General features: G+C 45.6%; 3 protein-coding genes across 4 annotated transcripts in view; 1 reads left to right on the top strand and 2 right to left on the bottom strand.

The window, feature by feature from the left end:
• Positions 1-6,808, bottom strand: part of Gtf2h1 (general transcription factor IIH subunit 1) — a 39,628-nt gene extending 32,820 nt beyond the window's left edge. Inside the window, exon 1 of the mRNA XM_008831694.3 lies at positions 6,636-6,808. The gene's annotated coding sequence lies outside the window, so the exon portion shown is untranslated. The remainder of the gene's footprint in view (positions 1-6,635) is intronic.
• Positions 4,860-6,981, bottom strand: LOC115070131. The gene is made up of 3 exons (XM_029562877.1): positions 6,705-6,981; positions 6,285-6,630; positions 4,860-5,589 (listed from the first exon to the last, which is right to left on the bottom strand). The coding sequence occupies exons 1-3, from the start codon at positions 6,979-6,981 to the stop codon at positions 5,436-5,438; spliced, it is 777 nt and encodes a 258-aa protein (XP_029418737.1). The 3' UTR covers positions 4,860-5,435.
• Positions 6,982-7,093: 112 nt separating this feature from the next.
• The window catches only part of Hps5 (HPS5 biogenesis of lysosomal organelles complex 2 subunit 2), a 39,370-nt gene continuing 31,131 nt past the window's right edge, over positions 7,094-15,332 (top strand). For both annotated transcript variants that reach the window (XM_008831692.3, XM_029562879.1), the window contains exons 1-5: positions 7,094-7,230; positions 11,141-11,308; positions 12,946-13,056; positions 13,168-13,232; positions 13,897-14,089. In XM_008831692.3, coding sequence (XP_008829914.1) covers positions 11,201-11,308; positions 12,946-13,056; positions 13,168-13,232; positions 13,897-14,089 — 477 coding nt within the window. In that variant the 5' untranslated portion in view covers positions 7,094-7,230; positions 11,141-11,200. The remainder of the gene's footprint in view (positions 7,231-11,140; positions 11,309-12,945; positions 13,057-13,167; positions 13,233-13,896; positions 14,090-15,332) is intronic.

Genomic DNA, 15,332 nt, shown 5'->3' with positions numbered 1-15,332 from the left:
ATTGTAGAACTTTACTTACCTACTATTTATTTGTAGCCCAGGCTGGCTTTAAAACTCCTGCCAATCTGCCTGCCTTAGCCTTCTAAGTATTGGATTATAAGTGTGAAGTAACACGTCGAACTTAGAATTACAGAACTTTAGAGTTACATGATCCTACTAAATATTTTAGTATCTAATATTTAATAAATATTGGCTATTTGACTAAAACAAAGGTCAGAGAATTTGTGCGACCTTCCCAGAACCACTGCTTGAAATCACGCCCGTTTCCTAATGCTTGGCCTTAGATTCTTTTGTGTGCCTGAAAGTAAACCAAGAGACTAATAGTGTAAGCTTCAGTAACTACCTTCCTTTTCAACAACTGATTGTCTTCTGTATTTCTACAGGTCTTGGCCAAGGATTTATTAGTACATGGCTATCAGCAACCCAGGAAACTGCCTGGATGGAGGCGTTCCCACAGCTCCTCTTTTTGGAAGTCTTCAGTATCTAACCCAAACCCTTGAGACCTGAAAGTGGTTCACTGGAATAAAGGTTGAAAAAGACTTTGAAGCTGTCTGGGCTCAATGGAAAGGTGCCAAAACAGATGGTGATGTCTGTCACTGGCCAGGATAGGGAAAACTGGCTCAAATGTCACGCAGATGCCATTTCTGGTAAAGAAATGACTTCAGTTTTCATTCAGAAAATTGAAGAGCTTACAAAATAAAAATTTAAAACTAACTTCTTTAGGTGAAGTTTAAAGTATAATTTGAGAAGTTATCCTATCTAGGCACCATAGGGATGTGTGGCTCCTTAGTGGTAGGGCAAAATGTATATGCTGTGCTCTTAGTACATACAAATGAGATAGTATCAAGCTCTAAAGGAGACAAAAATAGGGGCTGGAGATATAGCTCAGCGGTTAAGAACACTGGTTGTTCTTGTAGAAGACTTGGGTTTGAATCCCAGCACCCACATGGCAGGGTAGCTAACATGCCTCTTCTGATCTCCTTGGGCTTTGTACAACATGGGTGCACTTATCTACATGCAGGCAATACACACATACACATAAAATAAAAACAGATTAAAAAAGAGAGACAAAAATAATTGGAGAGAGGATAGAACTTGGACAATTTCTTTACGTAAATGTGAAATACCTGAAAAGGTTTGCCAGAGAATTTAAAAAATTGAAGTATAATTAACAAATCAACAAAAGGCATTCTGTTTTGATGTTTTCGACAACTGTACACACTCACATATCACAACCCAAAGCACAACAAACATTTCCGCCACTCCTGAATATACCCCCATGCTTTTTTCTGGTCATTTTTTTTCTCTCTTCTCTCTAGATACTATCTCAGGATTTATATTACCAGTTTCACTTGTGGGAATCAATATGGTATGTTGTGAGGCATGCCAGTAATCTCATACTCAGGAGTCAGAGGGAGAAGAGTCAGAGTGCAAGTCCTGTCTGTGCTGCCGTGAGACCCTGTCTTTAAAGTCTTGTAGAAAGGATTTTAAGAGGTAATGGTAAATATGAGCTTGACACTGGACTACACCAGTTACAAACATTATCTCATTTAGTCCCTATACTTAGTCCCTTAATCCTATGAGGCAGGCTCTATAGTTAGTTCAATTCTGTAGATAAGGAAACTAGATCTGAGACATCAAGAAGTTTTTACACAGTATCCCTGAAGTGGAAGAACTAAGTTTGAATCTGGGTCAGTTTAGCCTCAGACTTGCACTAGACAGCATGTATGTTTCTTCAAGTGCATACATCAGGAAGGGTAGGCGACAACTGATTTTTACTTCTTTTTACCTGATTATCTACAACAAACCTGCATTTTTGTTTTGAGTCAGCTAACAACCCAAGGTCAATCCCTAGATCCCACAAGGTGGCAGAAGAAAACAGACTTCTGATAGTTGTATACACACACACACACACACACACACACACACACACACACACGCAGATCAGACAAATTAATGAAATTTCCAGCATTATGGAGGTTAAGGCAGAAACACTGTTGCAAGTTCCCAGGTCAGTCTGTTCTACATAGTGAGTTCCAGGCCAAACGGGTTTACATAATGAAACCTTGTCTCAAAAAGAAAATAAAGAAAGTCTTCCCAAAAATTGCTTATCTAGTAAACCAAAAAAAAATTTTTTTTGGCAGGGTCTCCCTGTAAGCCCCAGCTGGCCTGGAACTCACTATGTAGATCAGGTTGGTCTCAAATGCACAAGAGCTCTGCCTGCCTCTGCCTCCAGAGTGTTGGGATTAAAGGTGTGTGCTACCAAGCCCAGATAAACCAAGTATTTCTAAGCTAACAAGGGAAAAATGTGGGTTAAGGAAAAAGCTACATCCTCTACTTTCAATTTCTGCAACATGTACAGATTAAAAACTTTAATAAATGGAAACTTTGCAACATTTATGGAACTGCTAGTTTAAATAATTTAACACTAACTCTGCCATAATCATTTTAATAAACAGGCAATGATTAAAAATTTAAAAGACCATCCTGACTGCAGAATATAAAATGATACTACACACTGCAAAACACATTTTAGGAAACATGAATTAGAATCTGTAAAAGACTGGAGAGAATTGGGGAGTTACCACACAACTCTACAATATTAAATATATAAGCGGTCGGAAGCAAAGCAGTGGGCAAGTAGAGCTCATAGAGAAGGTCTCTTATTGGTATAAAATGTCAGCCTTGGAAAAGAACAGAAAAGGTTTCTGAGTAGGGGAGATAAGGTAGAAAAAGGGTAAAGACACAGACACTGGGAAGTCAAGAATTTATTATGTTCATAGAACTTTCAGTGAGCATTTAAATCAACTGGGAAAAAAACTTTTTAAAAGAAATTTTAAAAACGGATTCTTATGTGTATGAGTGTTTTGCCTACAAGCATGTAAGTGCACCACGTGCATGTAAGTGCACCACATGCATGCAATGACAAAGGAGAAGGGGTCAGATGCCCTGGAACTGGAGTTCCGATGGACGGCTGTCAGTCGTGCCATGTGGGTGCTGGGAACCGAACCTGGAACCTTTGTCCCCTCTAAGAAGAGCCAGTGCTCTTAACCTCTGAACCATTTCTCCAGCCCCATAACCCAGGAAACTATTTGTATTAAAACTCATTTATGGCAAAGCTGGGGATGCAGTTCAGAGGTTGAATATTTGTATAGCATTCCCTAGTCCCCGAGTATCTCTCCCTCCTTATCCATTAAAAAAAAAAATCAGAGTAGCTAGTGAACACTGGACCTAACTATCAATTGTCCCAGCTAATGTGTCTGCTAAAATTCCCTGTAAAGAGCTCTTTAAGCTTTACTTGAAAGAATTACTTACTTTATGAAATAATCTGTCACAAGACCTTTTTTTTTTGGGGGGGGGGTCTGGAGACAGGTTCTCCTTGTAGCCCCAGCTGGCCTGGAAATCACTATGCCAACCAGGCTGGCCTCAAGACCATCCTTTCTTTGCCTCAAGTGTGGGGATTAAAAATGTGTGCCAGCCACCATGCCTTGGTTATGATTCTTTTCATGTAGATCTCCCTTGCTAGACTGCAAGCTTCATTAAGGAAAAGGTCACATGTGTTGTGTTCACTGCAACACAGCACCCAGCAGCACAGTGTGTAGTTCCTAGAGTCTAATATATATTTTCTAACATCTATGTAAGATCTTTGCTGTTAAAACAATTCACTCTTCGCAAGACACAAGAAACCTTTGCGTGTACATCCTCAACTCAACTACAGGGTGCAGTATAGCACTATAGCTTTCAATTCATAGATCAGAATGCCATTCCTCAGACTCCAGAAACCAGATCCTGACCTATAAATAGACCTAGGCAGGCTGGGCATGGTGGTGCATACCTTTAGTCCCAGCACTCGGAGGTAGAGTGGATCTTTGTGAGTTCAAGGCCAGCCTGGTGAGTTCTAGGTCAGCTGGAGATACAGGGAGACCCTGTCTCAAAAAAAAAACACCCAAAAAACCAAAAACCCAACCTAAAAAACAAATAGAGTTAGGCCAGGGATGGTGGTGTAGGCCTTTAGTTCCGTTATTTGGAAAAGGCAGGTGCCAGGCCAGCATGGTCTGTAACAGGCCAGCTGGGGCTACTGGGAGACCTTGTTTCAAAACATCGAAAACAAAAGCAACCAAACAACAAAAAATAGGGATAAGTAAAAACTGATGGAGTTGAGGTTGGGCACTTCCATCCCTACCCGTCTCACTTTTCCAAGGATAGAACGAGGTAAACCCTTATCACTCTCCTGGAAAGGAAGGCTGAAAAGAGAGAGAGCTGCCACATCTACCAGCAAAAACACAGACCTCTGCCCAGAATGTGAAGTCAGAGGACAGGAGGACTGTCAAGCTCACAGCCTGAGCTAGTGGTAAGACCCTGTCTTAAATAAGGTGGGCTGAGATAGAGCTCTAGAATGCTGCTTGGCATCGAGCAGTCCAAATGTTTCAGCAATCCACATTACAGGACACAAAACCTTAAAAGTATGCGAAAAGATGCCAAAATAAGGGTAGTCTCACAAACAAAATCTTAAGGAAAATCAGACAGAGGTGCGTAACAGAAGGAAATGGGCAATATCTTTCTAGTGTATACTGCATGCCATGAATACATTACCAATTGAGTTGGGTGTGGTGGCACATGCCTTTAATCCCAGTAACTGGAAGGCAGAGGCAGGCGGATCTCTGCAAGATCCAGACCAGCTGGGGCCACAGGGAGCCCCTGTATCAAAAAGACCAAAAAAAGAAAGATTACAAAAATTAAGGGTGAAATGATCACTTGGTAATCACAGTGGGATAAGGAGGGACTTTAGATCAATGCCTGACATTGCCATTCTAAATACTGAAAGGCAGAAAAGCACAAAGACAACTGTAGCAGCAGGATCCATAACAAAAAAGTGGCCAAAATTGTTAGAAAAGTTCCAGGTTCACTGGACAACATTCCGAGGGCACAGTGGGGAAAAGGAAGGACAAACAAGCTCAGACGGAAAGACAAAGCACCAGGTGGAGGTCGAGGCCTGGAGGGCACAGGCCACAAGTCACAAGTCCAGTCATTTGCTTTTCTACTTTGTTTTTGAGACAGGATTCGCCTTAGCCTCAGCTGGCCTGGAACTCTCAGAGATCCACTTGCCTCTGCCTCCTCAGTGCTGAGATTACGTGCCCCCAAGCCTGGCTGTCTCCTTCTTTTAGCAGATTCTTCTTTGCTGCACCAATCTTCCAAATATTTTTAAACAACTCCTGCATTCAACTGAAGTATTTTTTCTTTTCAGACAGGATCCCACCATGTAGTTGTGGCTGGCCTGGAACTCAAGGAACGGGCCTGCATCTGCCTCCTGAGTTGTGGGGTTAAATTCGAGCACCATCAAGCCTGGCTTTTGATTAATTTTTTTTTTAAACATCTGTACTGCAGTACTTAAGTTTCACCTAGGAAAGTCTCAGATCCATCAATCTGCCCCACTGCTAAACGACGGGAAGGTAAAGGTAGCTGACTATCTCTCCACCTAAGCAGGAAGGATTTAAACTGGACACAGTGGCTGATGCCTGTAATCCCTGTACTTGAGGCCAAGGTAAGACTGCCATGAATTCAAGGCCTGCATGGACTACACTGGGGAGACTGTCTCAAAAAAAAAAAAAAAAAAAAAAAGTTTGCTCATAGCACAAAATCCTCTCCCAAGCCATTAGGCTGCTAACAGAGTTCCCTCCCTTCTGCTCTGACTTCTTCAAACTGTGTTCCCCAAGAACTGAAGAGAGAGGGAGAGGCTGATCTTCAGTTCCAGCATAGCATGCTGCTTTAATTGGAATTCCAGGCAAAAATTCACGGGGAGAAATGTTCTTTTAAAACGTCTGACGCCTACAAGACTGGCTACTGAGAATGTTTTGTCTGGAGCCAGTACTCACTGCAAGGTGTTTTCTTCTTTGGGGGGCAGTGCTAGGGCGAGTACCTGGGCCTTCTGTTAGCCAAGCAGCCTATACTGTGCACCCACTGCCGTTTTTCTTTACCGTCTGGCGATGAAACCCCAGGCCTTACATATGCTGAGCTAGCACTCAACCTCTAGCTACGTGTATCCCAACCCACAAACTATCAGTTTTACATTTTTCAACTGGGGTCTTCGACCGCACAAGTTTTAGCAATTCTTTTCCGCACGCTCTTCCTACATATGCTAAAATAGGCCAATTGGACATTCGTTCTAATTTAGCCCGAGGACACTGGGGAGCTAACACTACGACACACTTCCAGGCACTGATGGTGTCTTTTTCACGACCCGACACACCGGCCATGACTAAACCTGGGTGTGCGGATGGGCTCACGTGTTAGTAAGGATTCCGGGCGCCGACTGACAGGTGGAAGCCGGCTGGGCCAGGGCTTTGGAGAAGACGGAAGGTCGGGCACAGGTCGCGGGAGGCCCGGCAGGAGAGGCCTCCACTTCCTCGATCCCGAGCCGAGCCCGACTGGAACCCGCGTCCGTCTCGACGGAAGGACCCGGGTCCTCGGGCGGGACACACGGCGGAAGGCTGCTATCCTGTTTCCGGGTGAGGGCCTGGCGGCCGAATGACCGGCCGGCTCGAAGCTGTGGAGAGCTCGACGGCGGGGTCGACCCCGCGGCCACCCGGGCCCCCGGGCCTGTCAGCCCGCCGGCCCTCGCCGCGGTCGGAACTTACCGGGTGGGAGAAGCCGCCGCCAGCCGGGAGGAAGGAACGCGAGTGCGCAGGGCCCGCTCCGCCGCTTGCTCAGAGTCGCTGCAGGGACGCGGCTGAAACCCCGCGGCCGCAGCCGTCGCCACAGCCTCTGGGGCTGGGGGATCTCGCCTCCATCGCTGGCAGCGAGCGCTCTGTGGGCACGTGACCGGAAGTGGCGGGGCGGGCCTCTGGGACACGTGACCACCGAATGCGGCCGCCATGACACTTTCGCCAACACCCGCCCTCCCCCACCGATCCCCGCCTGTTTCGTTTCCTCTCTCTGGTCTCGGGTGGCGAAGGCTTCCGGGGATTCGGCTCGGCCCGCCATCCGTCTGGAAGCGACTCCGGTCCCGCTAGGCAGCGTGTCCTCCGCCGTGGCGGGGCTCCGACTACAGGCCGCGGGGAGCAAAATCGCGACCGCGGCCTGGGGGGGCGGGCTCTCGCGCGGGGAGGGGCGTACCCGTCACGTGACAAGGAAGTGCCGTTAACAGCGACGTCAGGGCGCCCCTGGATGACGTCATCCAGGGAGGGCGGGGCGCTTGGGCGGCTGAACTTCAGGTCTCCGGGTCTGAGTGTGGTGAGTGTCTGTGGGGCGTGGGGCGGAGAGAGTGACCGGGCCGCGGCCGAGCAGTGTGGGCGGAGGGCGGCCCGCGGGGCGCGGCTGGCGGGGGCTTGTCGCGCGGTTTCCTCACGGGAGACCTGGGCAGCCTCCAGCTTTCCTCTGTTGCAAGATAGCTGCGGCGGCCGTGGCGCTCCTGGCCTCTGCTCCTACACCGCCAGGTCTCTGCCGGCCTACAGCACTGCAGGCGCTCGGATGCTTGCTTGAGTGGATGCATGCTATGCCTTCTTTGTAGAGTCTTTTATGGAATAAGATATCAGTTCTCCTTTGCATAATTTCTACAGTTTTTGCTACTTTGTTGCTTTCGGCTCTTTCCTCCCACGCACCAGTGCAACTGATTTGCATGGGCTGTGCTAGCAGCCGTCACCGCTTACCCCTCTTGTACATTATCGTCAAATAATCTGGGGAAACGGAAAAAGTGAGCCCTTTTGTGTATTCCATTTTCAGCTCTGTCTTTTATGAATTTTGTACCCCTTGGGCAAGCCATCCTTCTAAAAAGATGTCTCACCGACTTTGGGGGTTTTGGTGTGGTAATGCCAATGCCAGAATTTAGACTCAGATTTGTGGAAAAATAGGGCTTTGTTAGATGGAGACGATTCCGAGAATATCATAAGTCAAATCGTAGAGGCACGAGCTTATAGAAGGAAGAGGAACCCAAGACTAGTCCTGTTTGGTTGACTTAACTGGAGAGATGAGATCATATGTGGAAAAGGAAGCTATTCGGGTGGGGCTTTACCAGTTAGATATGTTTTACACCTTCTGTGTTTGGAACGCTAAGCAAGGCTTCCTCCTTTCACAGACTTCCTGATAATGGCCCTGCTTCATCTTCACTTCCTCATCCCTCACCTCTTACTTTCAAATCCTTGTAAGCATCTACCCACAGCGCTTTACAGAAACTGTGCAAACTCTCCACACTAAATCCTGCAGTGCCCTTCTGTGACCTCCCAAATAGTTTAGGTTCTTTGGTTTAAAATTCAAATTACTGTCACAGGTTCGTGACTCCATTACTTGTATTGTGTTTCAACCAAATTTGTATTCTCCAAGTGTATTCCGCACTTTTCCACCTCTATCTGCTACCTTCTTCCCTCCCTTTCCTCCTGATAAAAGTCTACCTGGAATTAGTGCTACTTTCCAGAGAACTGGCTTCCTTTGACAGTGTGATCTCTGTATGTTTATATGTGCATACGGTATTTGTACCTTTCCCTTTATTTGATGAGAACTGATTTCTGGAATTATGTTCTTTCTGTGCCTGTTGTTTTACTAAGGACTCAATAAAATGAATGACTGAGAAAAGTTTTCTTCAATTGGGAATTGTCATATTTTGAGTTATTGGCTTGCTAACCTTCGCTTGTTTAAAATACAGGTCTCCTAGCCGGGCGTGGTGGCGCACGCCTTTAATCCCAGCACTTGGGAGGCAGAGGCAGGTGGATCTCTGTGAGTTCAAGGCCAGCCTGGTCTACATAGCGAGTTCCAGGACATCTGGGGCTACAGGGAGACCCTGTCTCAAAAAAGACCAAAAAAAAAAAAAAAAAAAAAAAAAAAAAAAAATACAGGCCTCCTTACTGGGATCAAGCTCTTCTAAGAATAATTGGCTAACAGAGAATTAGGCTGTGTTACATGGGCACGGTAAAACCTTCACAAGAAAGGTCTAGACACGTTCAGTGATAGAAAACATGCCTTGTCTGTGCATGGCCTGGGTTTTGATCCCTGATACCACAGAAATAAGATAAAAACCCTCCATATGTTTCTGTTTTACCACTGATGTGTTCCATGAAGTTTAGGACTTTGTTTTGTCTTCTCTGTCATCTGGTAATGCTCAGTTATGCATTTAGTGAATATTTCTAAAAAAAAAAAGTCAAAATCAAAACATTGATTAAAAATGAATATAACCAGGTGTTTCTAAATTTTTTCATGGTATCTGTTTGCCTTTTAAATTCTTTTTATTTTTGTGTATATGTGATATATTTGTATATTTGTGTGGGTTCCCTTGCCTGTGTGCATGTGGAGGCCAGAGGTTGACATCAGGTGTCTTCCTCAACGTGCTGCTGTGCCTAGCCTTTATATTTGTGCTGGAGATCCAAACTCAGGTGTTCGTGATTACACAGCAAGCACGTGACCCTCTGAGCCATCTCCCTATCTTGATTGTTTTCTAGTCTTAACTTAGTAGGTGGCAGAAGATGGAGAAAAGTTACAATGAATGGGCAGGGTTTTGCAGCTGCTCCATCCCCTGCAGCTGCTCCATGCCAGCCATGGTCAGCTCAGCTCTGTTCCTTGGCAATGCCATTGATGGTAAGCCCTTGGGCTGCATCTCCTTCAAGCTGTTTGTAGACAGATTTCCAAAGACAGGAGGAAAGTTTTATGCTCTGGGCCCTGAAGAGAAGAGATTTGGTTGTAGGGGTTCCTGCTTTTGAGAAATTATTTCAGGGTTCATGTGCTCACATGCCATCATGGTACTGGTAGCAGATCCATTTATGGGATGAAATCTCACCAGAATGATAAGAACCTCATCCCGGAACCTGCAGGTCCTGGCGTCATGTCCATGGCAAATGCTGGCCTAAACACACATGGTTCCCTGGCTGTCATACGCACTGTTAGGACTGAATGGTCGGTGGCAAGCATGTGGCTTTTAGCCGTATGAAAATGGCTTGAGCATTGTAGAAGCCATAGAGTGCTTTGGGTCTGGAAAAGATGATCAAGGTGACCATTGCCCGCTGTGGACAGCTCTGATGCATTTGACTTGTGAGCATCTTCCCTGCCAGACCATTCCTCTAGCTCAGGAGAGTGCCCCCGTCTGCCTGCAGGCTCCTCCGGTCTTTGTGCCCTTACTGGAGCTCTTGGTTTCCATCTTTTCCTTAGTTCTTCATGTCTAACTGGTTTGCAGAGTTAAATTTATGGTCATGAATAAAAACTAAACAAATAACAATCAGAGTTTTCACATTTCTCTCTTTTCCCCCTAGAAATTAGTGACGTTTGACAAAAATGTGTACTTGGGAGTAAATATGTAAGAACTCTGTTGGCTGCTGGGCATTTGCTTCCCTATGTTCTTAACCCTCTTCATTCCTCTTTGGCTTCTTTCATGAAGCCCTTATTTATTTATTTTTTTAATTTAGGATGTATATGTGCATGTGTGTTGAAGTATGAGTCCCACAGCACGCGTGTGGCACGAAGTCTGAAGGGAACGTTCGGGAGTCAGTCCTTCTACTTTGTGGGGTCTGGGGACCGAACTCATCCCAGGCTTGGCAGCAAGTGCCTTCCACTGTGGAGCCAGCTGGCCAGGCTGAAGCCCTTCTTCTCTGTGGTCCAGTTCTTTGTACCTCACTTTTCACTTACTAGGTGCATCACTCCTTCAACATGGATAGGGAGCTAGGCTTCCCCACTCGGCTGGAGATCCAGACACCTCTTTCTGTTTAGCACTATTGAATTCTTGGTAAGACCCCTAGATAACAAGGATTTGATGATGAGGCTTTATAATTTGAGGCCCTTAAAGAAGGTTGCGTTTTAATGAAAGCCTCCTAAAGACAGATGATTTACAACTGAAAGAAATACAGTGAGATTGCCATCTGTCTCCATAGGAGCTTGACCAGTTTTCCTTTAAGTCCTGCTGTGTCCAGTTTTTCCTACCTAACTGTTCCATAATGTAGTGGGATGGGATTATGGAGGGACTCAGAAACCCAGGCCTGAAACTCTGGGAGTTTAGGAGTCGGGGAGTGGGCTGAGCATGCCTCTGCAGGTTCCGGTGTCCATGTGTTTACCCTCTCAACACTCCAGAGATGGCTGCCCGCTGCCCCTTTCACCGCCCATGTTCTCCCCATCTTCCTGTGTTAAATGTGTGTTGAATGAACAGTGATCTCAAATTGTATTTTTGCAGACTTTATTCAGTGAGAGCTCCTGTGTCCCACGCAGAACCAAGTTTCATCTTCCCAGCTAAATGACTTGTGTGCCAGTGATACCAGAATCCTACAGCCATGTCCTCGCGGAGTTTGAGTCACTGGACCCACTTCTCACAGCCCTGCGTCTGGATTCCAGTCGCCTAAAGGTGAGCTTTTTTTTTCTTTTCTGAGACAGTCTCACATAGCCCATGAGGCGGATTTTCACATCCATGTGTGTATGTGCGCTGTTGCGTTTGCCCCGCCCTCCAGGTATTTGCAGCGTATTGGTTGTCTTGCCTGTCTCTGTCATGCCTACACAGAAGTAGCATATTCCTAGCTCTTTCTTTATCTTTTGAGTCATCATTTGAATTCTTTCCCAGCTTTTGAAATAGGATACTGATTTTAATTGGTAATCTTGCTGTCTTCTCTCAGAAAGCAGGGTGCTTCATTGACATTAAAACGGTAAAGGCACGTACTCCACTGTGTTTCTGAGCAGCACGAACTACACAGTTACTTCAGAACAGGGACTTTGATACAGCCTTGCGTAGGGAGCAAGGCAAAGGTTAGTTGGCTCTGTGGAAAGTCCATGGGTCCCTGAAATGTTGGTCCTTTTTGCTGAAGTACAAAAATGTCACAGTGAAGTTTAAAATAAAGTTAGAATCAGTTACAAAAGTATATTATTCTTCTTAGAGTACTTTTCATCTGCAAGTTGTAGCGTACCTGACAAATAGCTGTTTATGCAACAAAAACATTTACAATCTCATAAATTAGTGTCACTGGTTTACTGTCGTGGTCCAGAGGTGTCACTGAGGACACAGATTCCCCGTCTTTCCTCTTTTGGCATCGTCTATTTGTGGACTTTTACTCATAGTAGCAGTGGTGTAATATTCTGGCCCTACCCTAAATTATCATATCAGCAACTCAGGGTCTCCCTGTAACCCTAGCTGGCCTGATCTCACAGAGATCCGCCTGCCTCTGCCTTGGGATTAAAGGCACGCACAACCACACTCCGCTATAGAGCAAAGGTTTTGAAATTATCTTGACCCTACCTTTCATCTGGGAAGATAAAGCTTCCCATGAAGTTCCAGCAGGCCTTCCAGCAAGCCAAGTCTGCTGACTGGGATTGAGTCACTTGGCCATTCCTGTCAGCAGTGGAAACTAACAAAGTGCATATTTGGGTTTTTCAACTTCTCTGTGGAAAGTGACAAAGTTGGAGAGAGTTGAAATAGCTTCTAGTCAGTCAACCAACAACTTTGGTGCCGGTATTGGGCACAACATGGTCACTACTTTCTGAGGTGGCTCAGGGAAGGGCTCAGCAGGTGGAGGGTGTGAGGAGACTGGCAGTGCAGGGCCTGTGTCTGAGCCCTCTCTAGCCCACTGCGTTAAGGGCTGCGGGCATTGTGTGCTGTGTATGGACTAGAAATGAAGTAGGCGAAGAGGCGACTAAAGCAGCTGCTTCATTCCCTGGTAATTTATTTGTGGTCAGCATGGGAATGACCTGGCCAAATTATACAAAATATGAACCATTTAATAGCTGGCTTTTGCCAAAGAAAAGTTACTCATTTATACAGTTGCACCTATTCATTCTTTAGCAATTCAACTGCAAGTTTAAACAAACTGTTCTTTGTTTGGTATTTGTCAGTATTCCAGAGTTAAAACACCTGCAGTGTTTATTTTCAGTGGATAGTTATTTGTTTGCAGCGCTGGGGATGGAACCAGGGCCTTGTGCATGCAGGCGGTACCCCTGGCCCTGGTGGATAGGAAGGAACCACAGTCCTCTCACATGTGCCTCTTCATGTTTTAGTGTACCAGCATAGCTGTGTCTCGGAAATGGTTGGCATTAGGCAGTACAGGAGGAGGACTCAATCTCATTCAGAAAGATGGCTGGAGCCACAGGCTTTACCTTGCACACCGGGTAAGACTAAGGACCTTCACACACCATTCCTTCCTCAACGTGAGTTTCTCCAATGTAGTTCATCGCTGAGAAGAAGAATGTAAATGGACTGCTCTTTCTTTGCTGTCCTAGGAAGGTGCACTCTCTCAGATTGCCTGCTGCCCACATGATGACGACTATGTTGCTGTGGCTACCAGGTGGGAACCTTTCAAAGCTGTCATCTTTTCTACATGCCTGTTAAACTAACAAATGTGTGTGTTAGGGTGAACAGCCATCCCATTTTGCCTAGCACTATCACAGTGGTATCTTCGGAAACCAAATCTGCTGAGTGCCCAACCCATCCAGGATGGGCAGTTTTATCACCCTAGTGTTTGTGGAAACTGTCAATTTGAGGCAACAACATTTCAAAGAGAAAGGGAACAGAGATAATTCCAGACACTTAAGCTCTGTTTTATTGATACGGTGCCCAAAACAAGGAAGTGAATGCCCTGTTTTTCTTTAATATTGTATTTATTATTTTTTTTAATCTTACGTGTGTATGAGTATATTGTCTGCATGTGTGTAAGTGCACCTGTGCTGTGCAATACTCATGGAGGTCAGAGGAAGGCATCAGACTCCCCTGGAACTGGAGTTACAGACAGTTGTTAGCTGCCCTGTGGGTGCTGGGAATCAAACTCGGCTCCTCTGTAAGACCAGTCGGTGCTCTTAACCTTTGAGCCATCTCTCCAGCCCTGTGACTGCCTTAGCTTTCAACTTCTTTTTCTTCCCCTGAAGAATAAGTTTGCACGTGTACTTACTATGGCTAATATTAAATGCAGTTAAGTTGTATCTATAACTTTGCTTGTAACTTGATGTCTGCAGTCAAGGTCTTGTAGTTGTTTGGGAATTAAATCAAGAGCGTCGTGGTAAACCAGAACGGATTCATGTGTCTTCAGAACACAAAGGCCAAAAAGTTACTGCTCTCTGTTGGGATACAGCTCTTCTGAGACTTTTTGTAGGTGATCATGTGGGCAGAGTATCTGCCATCAAACTCAACACGTCTAAACAAGCAAAGGTGAGGAGCCACTCCACTTCTGAGTGTATGTACTGCAATATAGGTGTTGTCTTGCAGAACTTTGTATGTAATTTTATCTCTTGTATTAGAAGCCTGACTGAAAGCTCAAGATATGGTGTGGTGGCTGGTGCCTGTAATCTCAGCACTTGGAAGCTGAGGCAAGAGAGTTGCTGAGTTCAAGGCCAGCCTGAACTATGTAGGAAGGCTCTGGGGGAAAAAACAAAACAAAACAAAGAAAAACTCCACTTAAGTAAAAATAAGTAGAAAGTAAAGCCTAGCCTTGGAGATTTTGAACTGTATGATAGTGTGGACAGTTCTCTATGGTTATAGGGTGGCCTCTGTGAACTTGCTTCAGTCCCTTGCACATACCATTGCAAGACTCAAGTTCACCTGAATGAGAAACTTAAGGTATTCTGGGCTGTAAGAAATGAAAGCTATTTATTTACTTCCTAGTTGTGTGAATCAAATGGCCGGTGTGAAGTGGCACCAGTGGCCCAGGCTTCTGTTCTCTTGGTCCCTGCATAGAAGAAACTCAGGGACTAAGGATGCTTTCTCTTAGGGTAGATGTAACTTAGTGTGAATGGAATCATGAGGGGACCCCCTAGTGTGTGCTCAGCTATTTGGGTCCCTAGGCCTTCTGTCATGGCTCTGGCTGGAAAGGATGTGACCCTAATAGTGTTCCAGTCTGTTGTTAAAACAGAGCTGATCAGCTTCTCATTGCCCTGCGTCTCTAAGGCCATTGCATCCGAAGTGGAGAATTTATCTCTTATTGACTTATTTTCATGTAGAATCTTGGCAGAAGAAATCTGACTTCCATTGGCTAACCGACTCTAATGGGCATAACAGAATATTCTGGTTTGTCTGTCATGAATCATGACAGTGATTCACGTGATTCAAAATACAATGGAAACCTTACACGTAGCATAGGCTTAATTTTCTTTTTCTGAAAGGAGAAATACTTTCAGTGCCCTACTTACTTTCTATTACTGTGATAAACACCACACCCAAAGCCAACTTGGGGAGGAAAGGGTTTGTTTTATCTCACGTCGCCCAGGTGACAGTTCGTCACTGAGGGGATTCAGGGTCCAGGGCAGGACCCTGGAAGCAGTAGCTGAAGTACAGTGGAGGAACACTGCTTACCGGCTTGCCTCTCCAACCTGTGCTCAGCCAGTTGCCTTTACAGCACAGGTCCACCTGCTCGGAGTGGCACACACACTGACTGGACCCTCCCCTCCTCCCCTCC

The sequence above is a fragment of the Nannospalax galili genome, unplaced genomic scaffold, assembly GCF_000622305.1.
Source record: "Nannospalax galili isolate Female #2095 unplaced genomic scaffold, S.galili_v1.0 scaffold615, whole genome shotgun sequence".
Lineage (NCBI taxonomy): Eukaryota > Metazoa > Chordata > Mammalia > Rodentia > Spalacidae > Nannospalax > Nannospalax galili.
The sequence above is the reverse complement of the archived record's forward strand: the minus strand, read 5'-3'. Positions and strand labels throughout refer to the sequence as shown.